The 19,187-nt window shown below is 39.3% G+C and overlaps 1 protein-coding gene and 1 long non-coding RNA gene across 2 annotated transcripts; one reads left to right on the forward strand and one right to left on the reverse strand.

Annotated features, from left to right (window-relative positions):
- Positions 1–204: 204 nt before the first annotated feature.
- LOC117829714 lies at positions 205–3,441 on the reverse strand. The gene is made up of 3 exons (XR_004634676.1): positions 3,307–3,441; positions 3,165–3,229; positions 205–372 (listed from the first exon to the last, which is right to left on the reverse strand). It is a non-coding gene; the product is annotated as an uncharacterized LOC117829714 (long non-coding RNA).
- Positions 3,442–5,386: 1,945 nt separating this feature from the next.
- Positions 5,387–12,575, forward strand: LOC117830224. The gene is made up of 15 exons (XM_034708258.1): positions 5,387–5,711; positions 6,228–6,432; positions 7,139–7,185; positions 7,652–7,727; positions 7,870–8,128; positions 8,311–8,367; positions 8,701–8,772; positions 9,175–9,353; positions 9,474–9,671; positions 9,815–9,901; positions 10,275–10,528; positions 10,628–10,798; positions 11,099–11,239; positions 11,357–11,471; positions 11,929–12,575. The coding sequence occupies exons 5-15, from the start codon at positions 8,121–8,123 to the stop codon at positions 12,144–12,146; spliced, it is 1,500 nt and encodes a 499-aa protein (XP_034564149.1). The 5' UTR covers positions 5,387–5,711; positions 6,228–6,432; positions 7,139–7,185; positions 7,652–7,727; positions 7,870–8,120; the 3' UTR covers positions 12,147–12,575.
- Positions 12,576–19,187: the final 6,612 nt, after the last annotated feature.

The following is a 19,187-nucleotide window of genomic DNA, read 5'->3' on the forward strand; positions in this document are numbered from 1 at the left end:
AGGATTTCTAGTTGCAAAACATGTTCATTATTTACGATCTCTGCTTCTGAGGCCTTCCGAGTGGCTCCGACGGGACAAAATTCCTTTTAACACACGCCACACCACAGGAAAATCAGACACCATGTCGTTTGCAAACCCCAGAAAATCAGGCCTTGCTGGCTTTGATCTTAAGGGAGAGATCGGGACATAAATCAGCTCGATTATCCTGTAGTGTGTACCCACCTTAAGCTGTTGCTGTTATCTGGACCTGAATGATGGAGGCCCCTGACTGAAGGTTTGGAGTTCAGTTCAACTCTGGATACTTACCTCTTGTTCCCTGTGCTGCAGATCCCTGACCAACTCTGCCTGCTCTGTGTGCATCTTCGCCTGATCCTGCAACACTCTGAAATTACTCCAGCCAAGCTGCACACCTCCTCAAACTGGCTTCCCTCAAACTCTCCCCTTTAGGACCGTCAGTCCAGGTTCATTGCTCTCTCTTAAAAAGTAACTCTTTAATCACATTTAGAGGAATGTTTGTGATCTTCTTCACATTTAATTTCGTTGTGACAAATATATTAAAATCATTGTTAAATCCAATGCCAAATATAAATGTCAAACGTTGCTCCGCAATCCTAAATATTTAGCTAATATGCAAATTCACACTGCTACCTAGCGGAAATACCAAAATAAAAGCTTCTTAAAGCAATACTGACTTGGAAATTGAAACTTAGCTTGTCCTTACCATAGACTGGGTCAGCTCTGTCTCTGAGTGTTGTGAAATCTCTTTATAGCCTCCAAAACAGCCTATCCAGCATTTCTACGGTGGGCAGTCCGGCTATAGGCCTAACCCTTAAGAGTCAGTACGGATAGACTATGATTGGGATATCTGTATCACTTTATGAAGCTTTTATTTGGTACTTCTGCTAGGTGGCAGTATGAATTTGCAAATAAGCTAAATATTTAGAATCATAGAGTAACACTTAACATTTAGATTTAACAATTAACATTTAGATTTTACATTTAACATTTTGATTTTATTTAACATTTACAGTTAAGCCCGAAATGATTCATACCCCTGGCAAATTTTGACTTAAAGTTACTTTTATATAACCTTTAAATTTTGTCTTGATGGGAAATGACACAGGTCTCCCAGAAGGTAATAAGACGATATATAAGAGGCATCATAGTGGAAAAAATTATTTCTCAGCCTTTATTTATATTTGAACAAAAAAATGGCATGTCCACAATTATTCATACCCTTCTTAATATCAATAGAAAAGCCTTTATTGGCTATTTACAGCAATCAAACGCTCCCTATAATTGCTGTCCGGCATTTTTTGTACCTCTACTGGTATTTTTGCCCATTCATCTTTAGCGAGGGTCAGTTTGGAGGGTCCCCTTGCCATCACCCTGATCTCTAGCTCCCTCACAGATTCTCAATTGGATACAAGTCAGGACTCTGGCTGGGCCACTGCAAAACATTCATGTCTTTGTCCGCTAACCATTTCTTCACCTCTTCTGCTGTGTGTTTTGGGTCGTTGTCATGCTGAAATGTCCACTGGTGCCCAAGGCCAAGTTTCTCTGCAGGCTGCTTGATGTTGTTGTTGAGAATCTTGATGTATTGTGCTTTTTTCATGGTGCCCTTTACTGTGATTAGGTTCCCTGGCCCATTGGCTGATAAACATCCCCAAAGCATTACGTTCCCACCCCCATGTTTGACAGTGGAGGTGGTGTTCTTAGGGTTGAAGGCTTCTCCTTTTTTACGCCATATGAAGGATACATCATTGTGGCAAATCAATGAAATGTTTGTTTCATCTGACCATAAAACAGAAGACCAGAAGTCTTTTCTTTGTCCAGATGAGCATTTGCAAAGGCCAAGCGGGCTGTGAGCCTTATCTGGAGAAGTGGCGTCCTCCTTGGTCTGTGTCCGTAGAACCCAGCAGTGTGCAGTGTCCGTTGGACTGTCTGCCTTGAGACGTTGCCACCAGCAGAGCCCAGATTGACCAGGATGGCCTTGGTGGTGATCTTGGATTCTTTTTCACCACTCTCACTATCCTCCTGGCCAGCACAGGTGTCACTTTTGGCTTCCGACCACATCCTCTGAGATTTTCCACAGTGCGGAACGTCTTGTATTGTTTAATAATACTTTGCACTGTAGCCACTGGAAAACATGAAAACTTGAAAACATTTAGATATGTCCTTATAGCTCTTTCCTGACTTGTGAGCATCCACAATGCGCAACCACAGGTCCTCAGAGAGCTCCTTTGTCTTAGCCATGACTGTCCACAAACCACCTGCAGAGCTGCTGTTTTTCACCTGTTGAGTTCATTAAAACAGCAGTTCCCAATGAATCAGGGTAATTAGGATGCTTTAGAACAGCTTGGACTATTTTGAGTGGTATAGAACTTTGGATTTTTCCACAGACTGTGACAGTTTGCAAAGGGTATGAATAATTTTGAACATGCCACTTTTTGTTCAAATGTGAATAAAAGCTGAGAAATATTTTTTTCCACAATGATCTCTTGTACATTGTCTTATTACCTTCTGTGAGACCCTGTGTCATTTCCAATCAAGAAAAACCTTGCTGGTTGAATGAAAGTAACTTTAAGTCAAAATTTGCCAGGGGTATAGATAATTTGGGGCTTAACTGCACATATATATATATCTATATAGATATAGATATCTATATAGATATGTTTAACATTAAGATAAATATTTAACATTCATATTTAATATTTAGATTTATATTTAACATTTAGATTTCATATTTATATAACATTTAGATTTATAAATATTTAACATTTATATTTATTTATAATTATATTTAATATTTATATTTGTATTTATATTTTACATTTACATTTTATATTATATTTAAATTTAACATTTTATTTACATTTAGCATTTGGATTTAACAGTGACTTTAACTTAATATATTTGTCACAACAAAATTAAATGTGAAGATCACAAATATCTTGTGATTAAAAAGTGATTAAATGTGATTAAAAAGTGACTTTTAAATATTCACTCTACATTTTTATGATGTTTTGGAGCTAAATGTGGAGAATTGTAGCTGTTTCAGTGTGCTCATCGTTATCATCAGGTCCATGTCATAATAATCTCACTACAGCCAGACACTCAATGTTGGAGACCCTGGATTCGTTAGTATTGATGATGTCACTCACGTCAGGAGTTGATCGTCATTGTTTTCCATCAGGTGTGAGATCAGCTGATCAGTCAGGAGAGACTTCTGTTTAACAAAAAAAAGAATTAAAAAAGATCAGATCTGTTCACAGGTATAATCACTCATTCAACTCTTCAAGTCACCTGAGGATCTTCGTCCTGTTTTCTGTCCCGGTGAGTCTCTTCTGCCGAGGAGGACATGGCTCGCTGCTCGTTGTCAAGGTAACTTGGTAACACCAGCACGACAGGATGATCAGGTGACCAGCTGGTGTCGGATTACAGGCGCGTGCTTTGCAGTCAAATTTTTTTTGTCAAAATATTTTTATTGAGATATAGACAAGGTGTAAATGAAGCGCTGGGCTGATCAGTCGCTGATATTAGAGGATGTTATAAATAAACACCAAACGCAGTTAGCAGTCACATCTACACGGGAGAAGTATGGAAGCCCATTCTATGAAGGTAGATATGTTGCAAAATGCACGAACTTGTAGACTTGATGTGAGAACCTGCAGAATCGATTTGAGAACTTGTGGATCAAAAATCTGAACTTGTATGTTTAATTTTTCACTTGTAAAAAAAATTCAAACACATGTAAACTGGATTTAAAGTTACAGAAAAAAAATACATGGTCGCTTGTGGAAAAAAATGTGAAGTTGTATTTTGAAAATTTTCACTTGTAAGAAATATTCATACAGTCACAAAAAATATTCACACGTGCAGATTGTATATTTACAACCACAACTCAGTGATTACAACCTCTCAAATCGGTCCCTGTAACTTCACAAATGAGCTTCCTCGCATTGCAAAGTGATGAATCTGCGCGCTTGACTTTTGCAACACTTCTTGCACTGATGTGTAGCAAAAAGAATCTGCACTTGTAGCTGTGGGGGGCAGGGCAGAGGGTGGTGTGGGTGTGGGGGGGAAATCAGAAGACGAAGCACTGTTCTGCTCTGCTGTCCTCCTCCCCTGTATCAGCGGCTGCCGGGCTCAGGTTTATGGCTCCACTATGGCTCAACAACCCAGGGTAAGTTTATTCCAAAAGCTACGTTTTGTTAGATTGGCACTATGATTGAGCAGTCAGTAAAAGGACTCCACCGTAACTTTACATTTTTAATAACGTACAGTGGCAAAATAACAGTGAAGGCGCGCTTTGGCTAACGTTATCTAGCATATTGTGATCAATAATTCTGATAGACATTTCAAAGGCTTCAAATAAGGCTGCTCTATAACGAAAGACTCACCTTACATGCTAAAGTTATGTTTTACCTCATAAATATTTAACAAAGGTTAAATGTGAGTTTGCTAGCTCGTGTTAAGGCTAACGATAACTTTACGTTAGCTCTAAACTTGTAGCACTGGGAATTATGATTGTGCTAACTTTATGTAATTAGCAATCACATTTCCCACATCTTAAAGTGTGTAAAGTTAGCTTTTGAATTTGTGTAGAGGACCATTATTTGTTTTACAGCTGATGCAATCACTGTAGCTCCGACACTTTGGGCGCTGTCATTGTAATGTCCTGGTATCATTAGCTGCTTAGAAAGCAGTTGTTACATTTTTGGAAATCACAGACATCAAGAATCAGCGTTTCCTTCGTTTTTTACACTCGGTGACCACATATCTCTTTAGAGAGCCGCCAAACTGCGCTCTGTTTGGCATTGTCTCTGCCCACCGCAAAGAAAATATTGAGTAGTAGCCAATCCTATGGCCACCCTTGGATTTCCATCCGTTTGAATATGTATGTAACATTTACATCATAGACTGTAAATAAAAATGGACAGCGTTGCTCCGCCTCTTCCCATTGTACGGTTCTGAAGCCAAAAAATCCCGCTCCTGGGTGCCGCCATTGTGCAGCCAGAGCCTGGGAAGCCACTGTAATAAGCTCTACCCTACAGCGTGACGTCACAAGACGCTGTGTGTCCTTTGAAGTTTCACTACATGGCGGCTGTGAATCAAAGGAAACCCGGAAGTAAAACCCCGTTTTTTAAACTCTAATAACTAACGAAAAAGAAACTTTTCTGGAAAAAGAGGCCTTGAACACAAACACTCAATACTAACTACATACCACAGCATACGGATGTGAGAAACATTCGTACGACGTGTATTATTTTTTAAAGTTTGACTGCTCCCCCATTAAAATGAATGGGGGAGACGGATTTTTTTACCTATACTGTAGCCAGCCACCAGGGGGCAGTCACACTGCTGAAAGCTTCACCACCACCCACCGAACCTCTCCCTTGGTTTATATCAGTTATGAAAAGGTTATATTATAATATTCATTTTGTTGAGCACCTCTGTCTTACAAGGCTTGGTACAGTATATGATATGTGTATATTTCCTGTCAGGAACAACAGAATGCATGTGGAAAATGCTGTGAGAACTCTTCTAAGCTGCATTAGAAGGCATCAAAACCCACAACCAAGCGGGAATCCAGACCTTCCTAGCAGTTCTCCAGGCGGAAGTCGGCCCATGGAAACACAAGCTTGGACTAGTCCCTTTGGGGTCAGTCACCCTGTTAGACAAAATACTGTTCAGCAGGAGATGCAAAGGTAAGGTAATATGTGCTTAAAGCCCATTTCAGGATTTTGTGTTTGGACCATTGTAAATGTGAATTTCAAAATTTGAACACATGCCTATTTTACTCCATTGCTAACTTTATTACTAATATTTTCCAGCTACAACAAAGACAGTTACTAAATGTCTATTCCTATTCCTTATTTTTGTTGGGGGGATCAATGATTAATTTAATGAATTATTAAAGGAAGTTCCAACCGCCCACCACTTTTGATAATATGACCATGTATAGCTCAATGGGTAGAGTGCTTGATCCTCTGAGCACGGCACAAACATTACAGGGACAAGAGAACAAGTAAGAGTTTTGATTCACACTGGGGGCCTCATTACTCAAAGATCAATGCAGTGATTCGTCTGGAATGTGCTTACTAGTACTGAAATGCAGTCACTGATAAAAGGTGTTAAAAAATATCCCAAGACCAACAGCTGCTTTTGTCAACCTTCTTGATATTGCTCTCTTTTTTTTCCTGCTTATTTTTGCATGTTTCAAGGTCTTTTCCAGCTATATTTGGGGGCCGGGCACGCCTTAAAAGAAAGGCACCTGAACCTCCAGAGCAACATGTTCAAAGTTCTTAGAACTCCAGTTTTGCCTGCAACCAGAAAACTCAACCAGACTCCAAAAGATGAAACTGCGCTCTTGCAAGCGGGTTTAGGACGGAGAACTGTAATCTTGCAGATGATGCTGATCACACAGAGGTACAATTTTTTTTACAGTATGACACTATAGTAAGCAGTGTGACAAAAGAGAAGATATATATTTGTGGAGGTGTAATAAAATACATTTTGTCAGACTAAATAAATTATTGGCAGCTCAAAAAATCAGTAGAAGTCATCAGATGATGTCGTAAGTACAACAGTTTCATAAGTGAACGTTACCATAAGCTGCACTTTTTATTATTAAGTGCTGAGTCTGCCTACCCAGGCAAGTTTCAGTGAACACTGGTTGTAAGAACCAAAACTTATCTGAACAAATAATTTAAAATCATGTTTTTATTTACGCATTATCCATGAATATTAAAGTAACTTTATTGGTATAGTAATTTGTTATTGTTCAGAGCATTATTTTGTTTACACATATTCACACCAGCATCAAATTATATTTTCAGTTTCTAACAAAAGACACCATCAAGCTATAATAAAGACGGTCTTGTACAGTATGTGTCATGATCTTGGTTTCTGTTTATTTATTTCCTGTTTTATTTTGTAATCACTTACCTCATGTCTTCTAGTCTGGTTTTACTTCCTGTTTAGTTTCACCCGCCTTTTGTTGGTTGTCTGAATTTGTGTCACCTGTGTCTTTTTTTCTCAATGTCACTTGTCCCTCGTCATCATTCCCTTCTCAGTGTATATATATCAGTTGAGTTTCTTTGTTCATTGTCATTTTGTCTGGTTTACCTGCTAGTGTTCCTCGCTGCTTTCCATGAGCATCCTGATTGGTTTGCAGTTTAGGTTTGTATATTTTCTTTGTTAGTTTATTTGTACATGCCTGCTACTTGTATTTATTTTCCTGTTTGCTTTTTGGATTTTGGGGAATTTTACCAGCTATTATTAAAGCTTGCCTTTTGTTGTTTTCTGCCTCTGCCTGCCTCTCTGCATTTGGGTCCTAGTTTGAACTTTAACAGTGACAATATTTCCAGTAAGCTGATGTATTGACAGTGTCGGCCAGTCTTTGACGTTGGCCATAACAACCAGCCAGCCTGCTCAATATGTTGGCAAATAAATAGTATTGAAAAAGCTTTATTTCTTCTACAAAGTGAAAACATGAAGTGCTCTGAGATAATCAAAGGCAACACAAGGCAGGTGATGCATGCAGCGATTGATTAAATAGTTCCATGTTTAACACAGCTCTCAGTTTCACAGTCTATGGAATATGATATTGCACATTTAAACTCAAATCATGCCTTTTAATTTTCAGATAACCAGAGTACTACTTGAGGAATACACTAAATTGCGACACTTGCGGGGCGGTTGGCTTCTTCAAAAAGCCACAGGTGAGATTATCACATCACACACATTAACTAATTCACACAGGACAAAATATGTATCCATCCACACCTGTTCAGTACTTCATATATTATAACTAATGAAATAACACTGAAGTTCCATTACTACGTTCTTTTTTTACTTTCAAAGGAGGCAGTGGACAGAGGAAGACAACCCCACTGCCCCAGGGCTCCCAGGGCTACACAGCAAAAATACTGAAGTCCTATTCAAACAATGGAAAGATCATCATCTATATTGTCCCCCTTCAAGAAAAGATAGACACATCCCCCTTGCCATATGATGCACCAGAATTTCAGAAAATGCCAAAAATGACTGCATGAGCTGTGGCACATCAGTTCCTCTTCAGTTGCTGCCTTTCCACATTGCATCCTGTCAGTGTGATGATGATGTAAGTGATCTGATTCAGTCATGTTGGAAGGAACAGTAGATTCTCTGTGCTGTTAAGGCTTTATAATTTATCCCTATGCCTTGCATAAAATGTTTGTTGTGTTCTGCATTTTAAAGTACTGTAGTTATACGTGTCTGTTGAAAAAATGACAATGATTATTTTTTCCCCCATATCTTGTGGAGAATTTTGAACCTGTGGCAGAAGAGGAGAAAGGCGAGGAACCAAATGTTATTTGTATGGTAAGCAATTATTCAGACTGAAATTTAGAAAGGAACAAAAGATCAAATCAAAGCTTCATCCTTAATTCTCATTGCTTGATTCCAACACTGGATTCCCACTGTAAATCAAACTATCAATAAATGAGCAGGGGGCAATTTGTGAGTCATTCAAATCTCTCTAAAAGGTATTGGCCCTGATGATTTTGCTTTTGAGATATTAGAAGTAATAAGTGGATGTCAGTGTTGGTGGGTTCTGTCCATTAACAAATTGATCTAATATCCAGGTATCTAATGTAGAGTGTCAGTAAGCCTGGTTGATAGTGTGTTACCTTGAGCCTGATTCTGACTCCCCAGGATTCCTGCCCAATATGGAGAGCAGTTACTGCTGAGGGGGATGCCCCTCCATGCAAGTTCATCTGGGGAAAGGTATGTCACTAAAGTATCAGCATTAGTTGACACTTAATTTACATAATAAGTGAAACAAGGCCCCGTAACACTAATTCAAACCATCAGTAACAGAATGACAACAACCATTTTCTGGTTTTAAGTGCTACTACACAGCTAAGCAACACATAACCAGGGTCCTATTAATATCTTGGCCATGAGAATTGCATCACAGACTGAAATAAATGGCTTTCTATTCTATGTACCATTACCATTAAATGCATAATTTAGGTGAGCTATAAATTAATTGGAGTTTGAGAAAACTACTGTGGTGACATGGTTTTATTATTCTTCACTTTAGCTTTATGTTATTTATGATTAATGTGCCTAAAATTGCATGTAAAAAATGTTTTTCAAAATATGAGTGTGTTTTCATTCATCTAGCTTTCCACTGATGAATTCCACAGTGGCGGATGGCTGCACTTCAGATGAAAGCACTTCGGTACCAGAGGTTTACACAAGCAGTGCCACTGAGAGAAGCATTGCTAGCCCATTGGCTTCTGGATTCGTACCTGGCACATCACAAACCATACCATCAGGGGCAGTACCTGCAATAGCTGACGGTGTGTTTTTACTTGTCTTGGCTTTAAAAAAAGTTCTTTCAAATAACAGGATGTGAATAAATACTCACCCTGGAATACTATACCAATTAGAAATACAATTCTGACTGAAATATTTTTCAGCGTGGAAGAGAGTTGAAGATCCAGAAAAGGCAGCGCCACTATACAGAACATATTTGCTACGGCAAAAAGAAGATGAGCGAACACTGAAAGTGAGCATTGACATGAGAGAGGACATTGAGGGTCAAGAGGGAAGACTGATCAGTTTTTACAAGGTCCAAAAAGTAGATTGGGCCAGACCACTCCATTGCAGATTGGAAGGTATTTTAATTGAACAATATGTTGCATCTGAATTTCCAAGTATTAAAAATTGCTCAAATTTAACTTACCATAACCATATGCTTACCTGTTTCTGTTATGTTGGCTAAATTTTTATTATTATTATTATTACTTTGTTTTTTTAGGTGATGTAGCCACTGGAGACGGCGTTAAGCGCCATTTCTTCAGCCTGGTTATGCACAAGTTGCAGAAAGGATTCTCCATGGATTTTGGCAAGTCTTTTTTGACATAGTTAAAGTTTGTTTATTCATGTAGCCCTTTATCACAAACTGTCAAGACACAAATGGCGCAGGACAGGCATAGTAAAAGGCACAACACAGACGAGCAGATTTAAGCACAACAAACTATTCTACTATTATACATTACACCTTGATAGTAAAACATTAGGAGGCACCTCTGATGGGCTTAGGCAAAGTGGGGTCCCCACTCCTGGAAGGCTGAGCGTGCAATAGGTGCCAGGTAAAATGGTGACTGTGGGAAACAATGACAAAATGAAAAAGATCAGTATTCTTGTTAAATGTGTTGATCTCTCAGTAATAACCTGTATAATTAAAGGTGATTCCCTGCTTTTGTCTCTCCGTGTAGGAAATAGGACGGGCACTTTGCTTTTTGAGGGCCAAGATGACCATCTCATCCCTTCAACCTCCCAAGTGCTTGTCCAGAGTGACTTGTTCAAGATGGCAGGGAGAATGATAGGCCACTCCTTTCTCCATGGTGGTCCTCCCCTGACAGGTGTCAGCCCAGCAATCCTACATGTATTGCTTGGTGGCTCCCCTGAGACTGCGACCATCTCTCTGGAAGATGTGGCAGACATTGACATACAGGAGACAATACAGCTGGTAGGTTTGGAGTTGAATGTAAAGTATGTATGTGTGTATGTATGCAACAAGAATCATGTCACCATATTCATATACCTTGTCTCACCTTTATCCATTAAGCTTACTGTAGCTGATTACTCCAGGAAGAAAGCAGATGATGAGAAGACAAATGACAATGAGCTGACAGAGCATCAGAGGGTAGCTGTTGACAATTTGGCATTATCTTGGGACCTTCCTGTATTGACAACAATCAACCACGACTGGCTTTTACCAAGTCTTCTTCAGCATTCGGTAAGCTCAAATGATCAATACTTCTTACATAATAAAGAAAGGGATTGCTGTATTGTGGTAGAATTTCATTTTTGTTAAATGTGCTGTTCCTAATGAAATGTACAATATTTACTGCCTAAATATGAATTTTAAGGAATTTTAGGTGCATATGAAAGTGTGGAATGTTTTTTTTTTTTTTTTTAAATAGCCTTTTTTCTATAATTGTATATCTCAAGTGCTCTATTTGTGATTCCAACTAACACAAATCCTTACAACTTGAAATAAGTAAACAACTCTCTGTAATATCTATAATATACGTAGGTGCTCGGGCGAACCTCGCAACAAATAAAACAGCTGAGACAGGGACTGCAAGAGTCAATGCTATGGCCACTTTTGGAGGCCAGGCCAGATGTCGTAACAGTGGTTTTCCCATGTCAAGCAATGGCTGGATGCAATTCTCAGGTATTTCATTCCATGTTATCAACACTCAAATTCATCTGTTGTACTTTTGTACAATTTTTAATTCATTTGCATTTACCCACATTGGCTGCCATTTAATATTTTAAATGTGACATTTAGATGGTTCTAAACAGCATCATCTGGCCTGGAGAAGGGGGGGAGGAGGATGACAATGGATGCCCTGTTGCCATCAGATGCAAAATTGCTGGCTACCTACGGCAGTTTGTGGAGACAGGTTTATCTCTCTTTATTTATTTTTTAAGAAACTAAGAAACGAAGCATTTAAGCAGAAAACTTCAGATCAGAATGGCTTTAATGTAATGAAAACGTAGATTTCAACAGGTGGGACCAAACCTTTGACTGCTAATTTATATTTTGGGTATGGCTACATAGTATGCTGTATGTTTATTTATACAACATATAGTTCTTACCACAAGATTAGAGGAGAGACATTCTAGTGAGTACAACATCCGTCGTATTCGCATTACAGGTAAATGACTTTTGTGGTATGACTTGCCTTGTTTACACAGCTACTTTTGCACTCACAATCTATACATTTTCTGTAGCTACAAGACTTAGCTATAGAAGAAAATGTACTATGCATAGGTAATGCAAACACAGTCTAAAAACCATAACTCATAACATTAGTTCTCCTCTCATCCATTGGTGTGTCATTATTGCCTCTATTCAAGTGCCTGAAGACAAACTGAAGCAGTTGGTGAAATTCTGGGTTGGCTGGGAGCTGCCCATGCAGGACATGCAAGTGGAGGTCGTGCAGGCAGACCATCCAACATCATCCACCTGCTTCCACATCCTGCGCTTGCCTGGTCACTATGCCAGTTATGAACATTTCCATGATCATTTGGAAGGTTGCATTGCAACTAGTGATTGTGGGTTTGGATTAATATGAAGTCTCTGAAACCTCGTATGGTGGGGAGCTCTGCTGCATACCATTGTTAGGCTGCACTACAATAACTGAAGTTCAGTCAGTTAAAATATGCTCTTTGTGTGATGAGTAGAGTTTGGCAGTGTTCACCTTTTTATGATATTATATAGACCAAACTCATTAAGAAAAGACTAAAGAGATTGTTGATAGTATTGTGATAGTTCTTGTTTACTCATATTCACAAACTTAAGCACATACACTATTTTTTTTTTTACACAAACTCGACTATCCGTCTTACTTACAGGTTGTGACATAAAAGGCACAGCATTATCAAAGTTCAGCAAGTTAAGGCCAGCCTGTTTTGTTTGATGAGTAGAGCTCCATTGATTAATCGATAAGGTGTTTTGATAATCGGTTTGTTACTTTTCAATAAAAGTCAAATATTTTCCTAAATGTGAATATTCTCTGGTTTTGTTAGTCCTCTCTGACAGTAAACTGAATATCTGGGTTGTGAACAAGACAGAGGACATTTTTTTCATTTTCTGACATTGCATAGACCGAACAACTAATCAATTTATTGAGGAAATAATCAACAAATTAACTTCATAACACCCACCCGTGCTTTTAGAACATTAAGATAGAATGACATACCCATGTGCTATTCTGTATCAGAAGTAGTTGCAGCAATTTTGAGGCTGATACCACTTGTAACACAAATTTGGTACTGAAATTAACTTTTTTATTAGGCGAGAGGAATGGAGAAAAATGCTTAAAAATACTTCCAGAATATTAATATTATAGTAACGCATTAAGCTCACGAGGAATACTTTATAATAATCCAGGTAGTCATTTCATATCAAAAACTTTCAAAATTTCACAAGAATCGCATTTTTGAAGATTGGCTATAGAGCTAGCCTTGCATCGCGAGACAGAGCAATGTCTAACTCTCGCTGCAATGCCTAATTCCACTGGTGTAATCAACAGGTGCAACCCAAAATGCTTACAAGCAATCAGAGCAATGAAACTTGACCTACACACTGTCTCTCTGAGTGGCTCATGCAGATTGGGGAAACTCTGGGTTGTGCTGGGTCCATTGTGAAGAAGGAGAAACATGGCTGCCTGCCCTTACAAATAATCTTAAATTACAGCTATACAGTACTTAAAAATTTGTTTCTGAAAACATTTGAGGCAGAAATAAGCAATGCAGTAACAGAATCTTGATTTATATATAATTAACCCCAGGGGGAGGAGGGGTGGGTGGGTGGGTAGAGTGGTGGTTAATGGTGGCGCTGTCACCAGTGTCCGAACCCCAGGGGGAGGAGGGTTGGGTGGGTAGAGGGGTGGGTAGAGGGGTGGGTAGAGGGGTGGTTATGGGTGGCGCTGTCACCAGTGTCCGAACCCCAGGGGGAGGAGGGGTGGGTAGAGGGGTGGTTATGGGTGGCGCTGTCACCAGCGTCCGAACCCCAGGGGGAGGAGGGGTGGGTGGGTAGATGGGTGGTTATGGGTGGCGCTGTCACCAGTGTCCGAACCCCAGGGGGAGGTTAGGTGGGTGGGTGGGTAGAGGGTAGAGTGGTTATGGGTGGCGCTGTCACCAGTGTCTGAACCCCAGGAGTTTACTTTACATATAGCCAATGCTCTGCATTTACTGCAGTGCAGCTACATAAATGTCAGCACCTAGGCTGGTTGAGCTCAGTGGGTCCACAGATGCTTTCAGTCCAGCAAATTCCACTGGGCTCAGTGGGCATTCTGTTTCAGGAACCTGGATGCCGGAGTTTGGGTCGTTGGGTACAAGACCACTGCTCTCCCAGTCTATTTGTGGAATGTGCATATCCTGTAAGATAAAACAAAAGAAAATAGATAAATCAAATAAAAAGTCATACGTCTAACTTATGTTTGCATCAAAAACATACCAACCTCGTCACATTCTTGGGAATGATATTGCTGCCCTAAGTGCCACAGTTGATTGGGAGAGAGTTTCCCCTCTGTTGAAAGGGGATGGTCATCCCAGCCATCTCTTAATATGTTGAGGTGGACTTGAATAAGGGGAATGAAGGCATAGTGGCAGCAAAAGATGTGCAAGCCATTAGACAGATCAAGATGGCCCTCCTCTTCAAGTTGGTGTAGGACATCATAGAAGCGGCTGGTGACTGCCGGACCCTGATAAAATACAAGTCAGTCAGTGGATAGTACACAGTGGTAACATGAGGCCGTTTCTGGAACTTAAAAGTGGCAGACATCAAATTGTTAGTTTTTACCTCAGTGGATAACTAAAACTCTGTACTGCTTCATTGAAAAAAGCCAGGGTTGTTGATGCCAGATTATTGTTTGACACGCTTAGATACATGATCTAGGTTTAAAAACACAAAACAGAAAAAGAGAACACTTAAAACAGTCCCTTTAGAGACTACAATGGCCTGATTTCATTTGAAATCAGGCCATTGTATACATTACAGAGTTTATGTACAGAATGCTCAGAATGTGAATTATTTTGGTTGGTGTCCAATATTCAAGTTATGATATGGCTATAGGACTGTTAACTAGGCCAGAGTACATTATAAATATCTATACAACAATATGGCCAACAGTTGGCAGACAAGTATATAATATGTATACTAAATACAGTATATGTCTCATTAATGTCCATTGAATGAATATCAATGTTGCTAACTATTCTTAGTGCAAATCCTAATCCATGACCCAGTACAGTCATTCATTTGCCATACTTTTCTAGGCCAGGGTAGAAAACTTGTATTCAATATTTATCTGTTTCATGTCAGTAATTAATGTTGTAGAAAATCATTTATTATCTTTGTTTTCAGTACCTTTCTGGAAAAGCCGTCCACTCCTCCAAAAATCACAATGTTGTACCTTGGTTGTTAAAAAAAAGTTATTTTTTAGTAACATCCATCCATCCATCCATCCATCCATCCATCCATCCATCCATCCATACATACATACATACATACATACATCATATAAGCACATATACAGTATGTTTATATAAATATACATTTGTGTAATATTTATAAAAACATTTACACACACTGTTAATATTTCTCTTTTATGTTACTAACCGTATCAGTTTGTGATTTGTATCGATGTGCATCAGTGACTTGGGGCTTGGGACAGAGTATGTTCTTCTGACCACACAACGTAGCTGAGACATTCTGGACACGATGCTGGTGGTGTCAACTCGGTGCATTGAGGACCGTACCCTCTCCCACTGCACTCTATGTCCCCGCGCCATCAGCAGACCCTTCATCATTCTATACCCTGCGTTAGGTCAACTGGTATGGATCACTGACACTAGGGAGTCCAGTTCCTCATCAGTCAAGCTGCTGTACTTTTCCCTCATACTTAATCCCCATTCTGCCATGCGTCTGTGTATTGTAAACCTAGACACACCTAACAACTGGGCTATACAAGTCAAAGGTAATCCCAGGGCAAGAAGGTGTGAGGTATAGTCCTCAGAAATCCTCACCCTTGGACGACCAAGCCTGCCCTTCTCATAGGCAACAATGATTTGTGTTTCATTTTCATTTCGGCTGCAGGCCATCTGGTGTACCTGAGTAAGTGCATCATAAATATCTTGGGGAATCTCTACCTGACTTGAGACCGCGCTAAGAAAAACTAACTCTTGAGAAATTACAAATTCCAAGAAATCAAGATCCAGAGGAGCACGATTAAGCCAACTTGATAAGCGAGTATGAAGCCTTTCAAAGACGTGGTTGAGCAGCAATTCCTGAAAAATAAATATCCAGGAGTTATTATATTTTATAAGGATGGTTTTCCACATAAGCTAAAACACAAAACTGTACAGTAACGTTAACGCTATCGACTATCATAGGTCATCAGACATGAGATATCAGGATGTCTGCAGGTGTCAGAGACATACATTTTCTTTAGAGCTAACGTAAAGTTATCGTTAGCCTTAAAGGTGACGTATCATGCAAAATTGACTTTTTAATGGTTCTTTACCTGAAATATGTTTCCCTGGCATGTCTACAAACCCCCCGAGAATGAAAAAAATCCATTCTGCCCCTGTTCTGATTTCTCCACCTTTCTGTAAATGTGTGTAAAACGAGCCGTTTCAGACTTCAGTGTTTTTGTTACGTAACAACAATATCCGGTCTGTCACGGAGTCAGAGCTCGGAGCTTGTTCAGCCCATAGACTGTATAAAATAATAATGAATCCCCCCTCCGTTTTTCATTACCTGCACAAATGTGTGCTAACAAGGAGCTTAGGAGGGAGGCATGCTAGTTGTAGGCTGTCTTGATAAACACAAAGGTCGGTTTGACTCCCCACGTCTGCAGATTTGAAGATCTAGTGGATGATTTTTATTTATCATGGATAAGTGCTAGCGCTAGTTAGCATAGCTACATGTCGTAGCTGTAGCTGTGTAGCAAGACACACATCTACATACTGACAAATAAAACAACAAGAAACACAGAATCTGTGACCAATCCTTCAGAAAAGGTCCCGCTGCCTTTCTGGCAGAGGTCGGTTTTACTCCCCACGTCTGCAGATTTGAAGATCTAGTGGATGATTTTTATTTGTCATGGATAACTGCTAGCGCTAATTAGCATAGCCACATAGCTACATGTTTATAGCTGTAGCTGTAGCTGTAGCTGTGTACCAAGACACACGTCGACATACTGACAAATAAAACAACAAGAAACACTAAATCTGTGACCAATCCTTCAGAAAGGTCCTGCTGCCTTTCTGGCAGAGGTCGGTTTTACTCCCCACGTCTGCAGATTTGAAGATCTAGTGGATGATTTTTATTTATCATGGATAAGTGCTAGCGCTAGTTAGCATAGCCACATAGCTACATGTTGGTAGCTGTGTACCAAGACACACGTCGACATACTGACAAATAAAACAACAAGAAACACTAAATCTATGACCAATCGTTCAGAAAGGTCCTGCTACAGGCGCCTCTCCGTCAGGATCAGATTCTGGATCAGATTCAGAGGGTTGAAGTAACGCGATCTCTGAGCAGCCGTGTATATTCAGCCAACATGTAAACATTAGATCAACGTGATGGAGAGCCGAGGCACATCCACTTCCGGATGGGGCGTGGTCAGAGAGAAAACAGACTGTTCTGATGAGGAATGAAGAAGAGGGATTTTCAGGCATGCCAAAATCTGATTTCAAAGTGTTTTTTTGAGCATAAACTTTAAAGACATGTTTTGGGGACCTCTGAGACCAATATATATTGATGAAAAAAGCGTGGTATGTCACCTTTAACACGAGCTAGCAAACTCACATTTAACCTTTGTTAAATATTTATGAGGTAAAACATAACTTTAGCATGTAAGGTGAGTCTTTCGTTATAGAGCAGCCTTATCTGAAGCCTTTGAAATGTCTTTCAGAATTATTGATCACAATATGCTAGATAACGTTAGCCAAAGCGCGCCTTCACTGTTATTTTGCCACTGTACGTTATTAAAAATGTAAAGTTACGGTGGAGTCATTTTACTGACTGCTCAATCATAGTGCCAATCTAACAAAACGTAGCTTTTGGAATAAACTTACCCTGGGTTGTTGAGCCATAGTGGAGCCATAAACCGGAGCCCGGCAGCCGCTGATACAGGGGAGGAGGACAGCAGAGCAGAACAGCGCTTCGTCTTCTGATTTCTGATTGGTTGACCTCTCACCTTACCACCCACCAGATTTTTGATCCACAAGTTCTCAAATCGTACTCTGCAGGTTCTCACATCAAGTCTACAAGTTCGTGCATTTTGCAACATATCTACCTTCATACATTTCCGCCACTTAAACATTTATTTTAGGAAAAGTTAAAAAATATATATATTTTTTTTTAATTTTTATTTACCTTTCCTAAAAAAAAAGTGAGACACATGCGCAAAGGGGGAAAAAAAAACATTAACTGCACATGGAAATTAAGTGAGGCATGGACCTGCAACAACAGCCTACTGTTTTGCTTTTAGCTTAAAGAAAATATCAAGGTAAACAAAAATAAAAACAAAAACATTAACCAATAAATGAACAAATTTAAAAAATCCATTATAAAACAATCCCTGCTGTGTCACTGCCAGTGATGACGTAAAATACTTTCCCCAGTCCTGTTAAAGACCTACATCTGAAAGAGAGAGATGATGAAGCTGCATCTGAATCATGGTTTTAAAGGTTATGTACAGAGTTCAGAAAGGGTCCCCAAATTTCAATTAACTGTGCATTTGAATGTTGGAGTTAGAATCTTATTTTCTCTAGCTTTAAGCAAACCATAATATCTGCCAACCATTGTGTATGCGTGGGCGGTGTAGCGTCTCTCCATCTGAGCAGCACGGCATGCCCGGCCAGGAGGGAAGCAAAGGCCAGGGTCCGTCGTTTTTGTGCCGATAGCTGTACCACTCCTCCAGTGACCCCAAGCGCAGCAACAAGAGGATTGGGTTTCAATTCAACGTTAATTATCTTGGCTACACTTTGAAATACCTCTGTCCAGTATTTATTAAGACTAGAGCATTGCCAGTACATATGAACATGTGATGCTTCTGCATTCTTGTATTTGCCACAGTACGGGTTGATGTCGGGATAGAAATTAGACAGTTTAGCTTCAGAGATATGAGCTCTGTGTACCACTTTAAACAGACATATTTTTTAAATATTATTATTATTATTATTATTATTATTATTATTATTATTGTTGTTGTTGTTGTTGTTGTTGTTGTTGTTGTTGTTGTTGTTGTTATTATTATAATGATGATGATAATTATCCTAATTATGATTTTTTGTATTATAATAATCATACTATATGATAAAACACTTTGAACTGATCAGAACTTTTACATATAGTTTTATATATATATATAAAATATAATATTATGTATAATTATTCATTATATATAAAACCCTAGGCCTATGGCCCAAATGAATAATTCAACATGTGTTTATAGGAAAATTGCTATATTTTATTGATAAACTTATTTGGCTTCTTCAGTTAAACAGTTACCATAGCTACCGCATTCTCCTGATACGTCACTTCCCCTCCTCACGAGGCTCCTTCATTGAACCGATCCCCCCGCCCCGCTGATGACATC

The sequence above is a fragment of the Notolabrus celidotus genome, chromosome 18 (genome assembly GCF_009762535.1).
Source record: "Notolabrus celidotus isolate fNotCel1 chromosome 18, fNotCel1.pri, whole genome shotgun sequence".
NCBI lineage: Eukaryota > Metazoa > Chordata > Actinopteri > Labriformes > Labridae > Notolabrus > Notolabrus celidotus.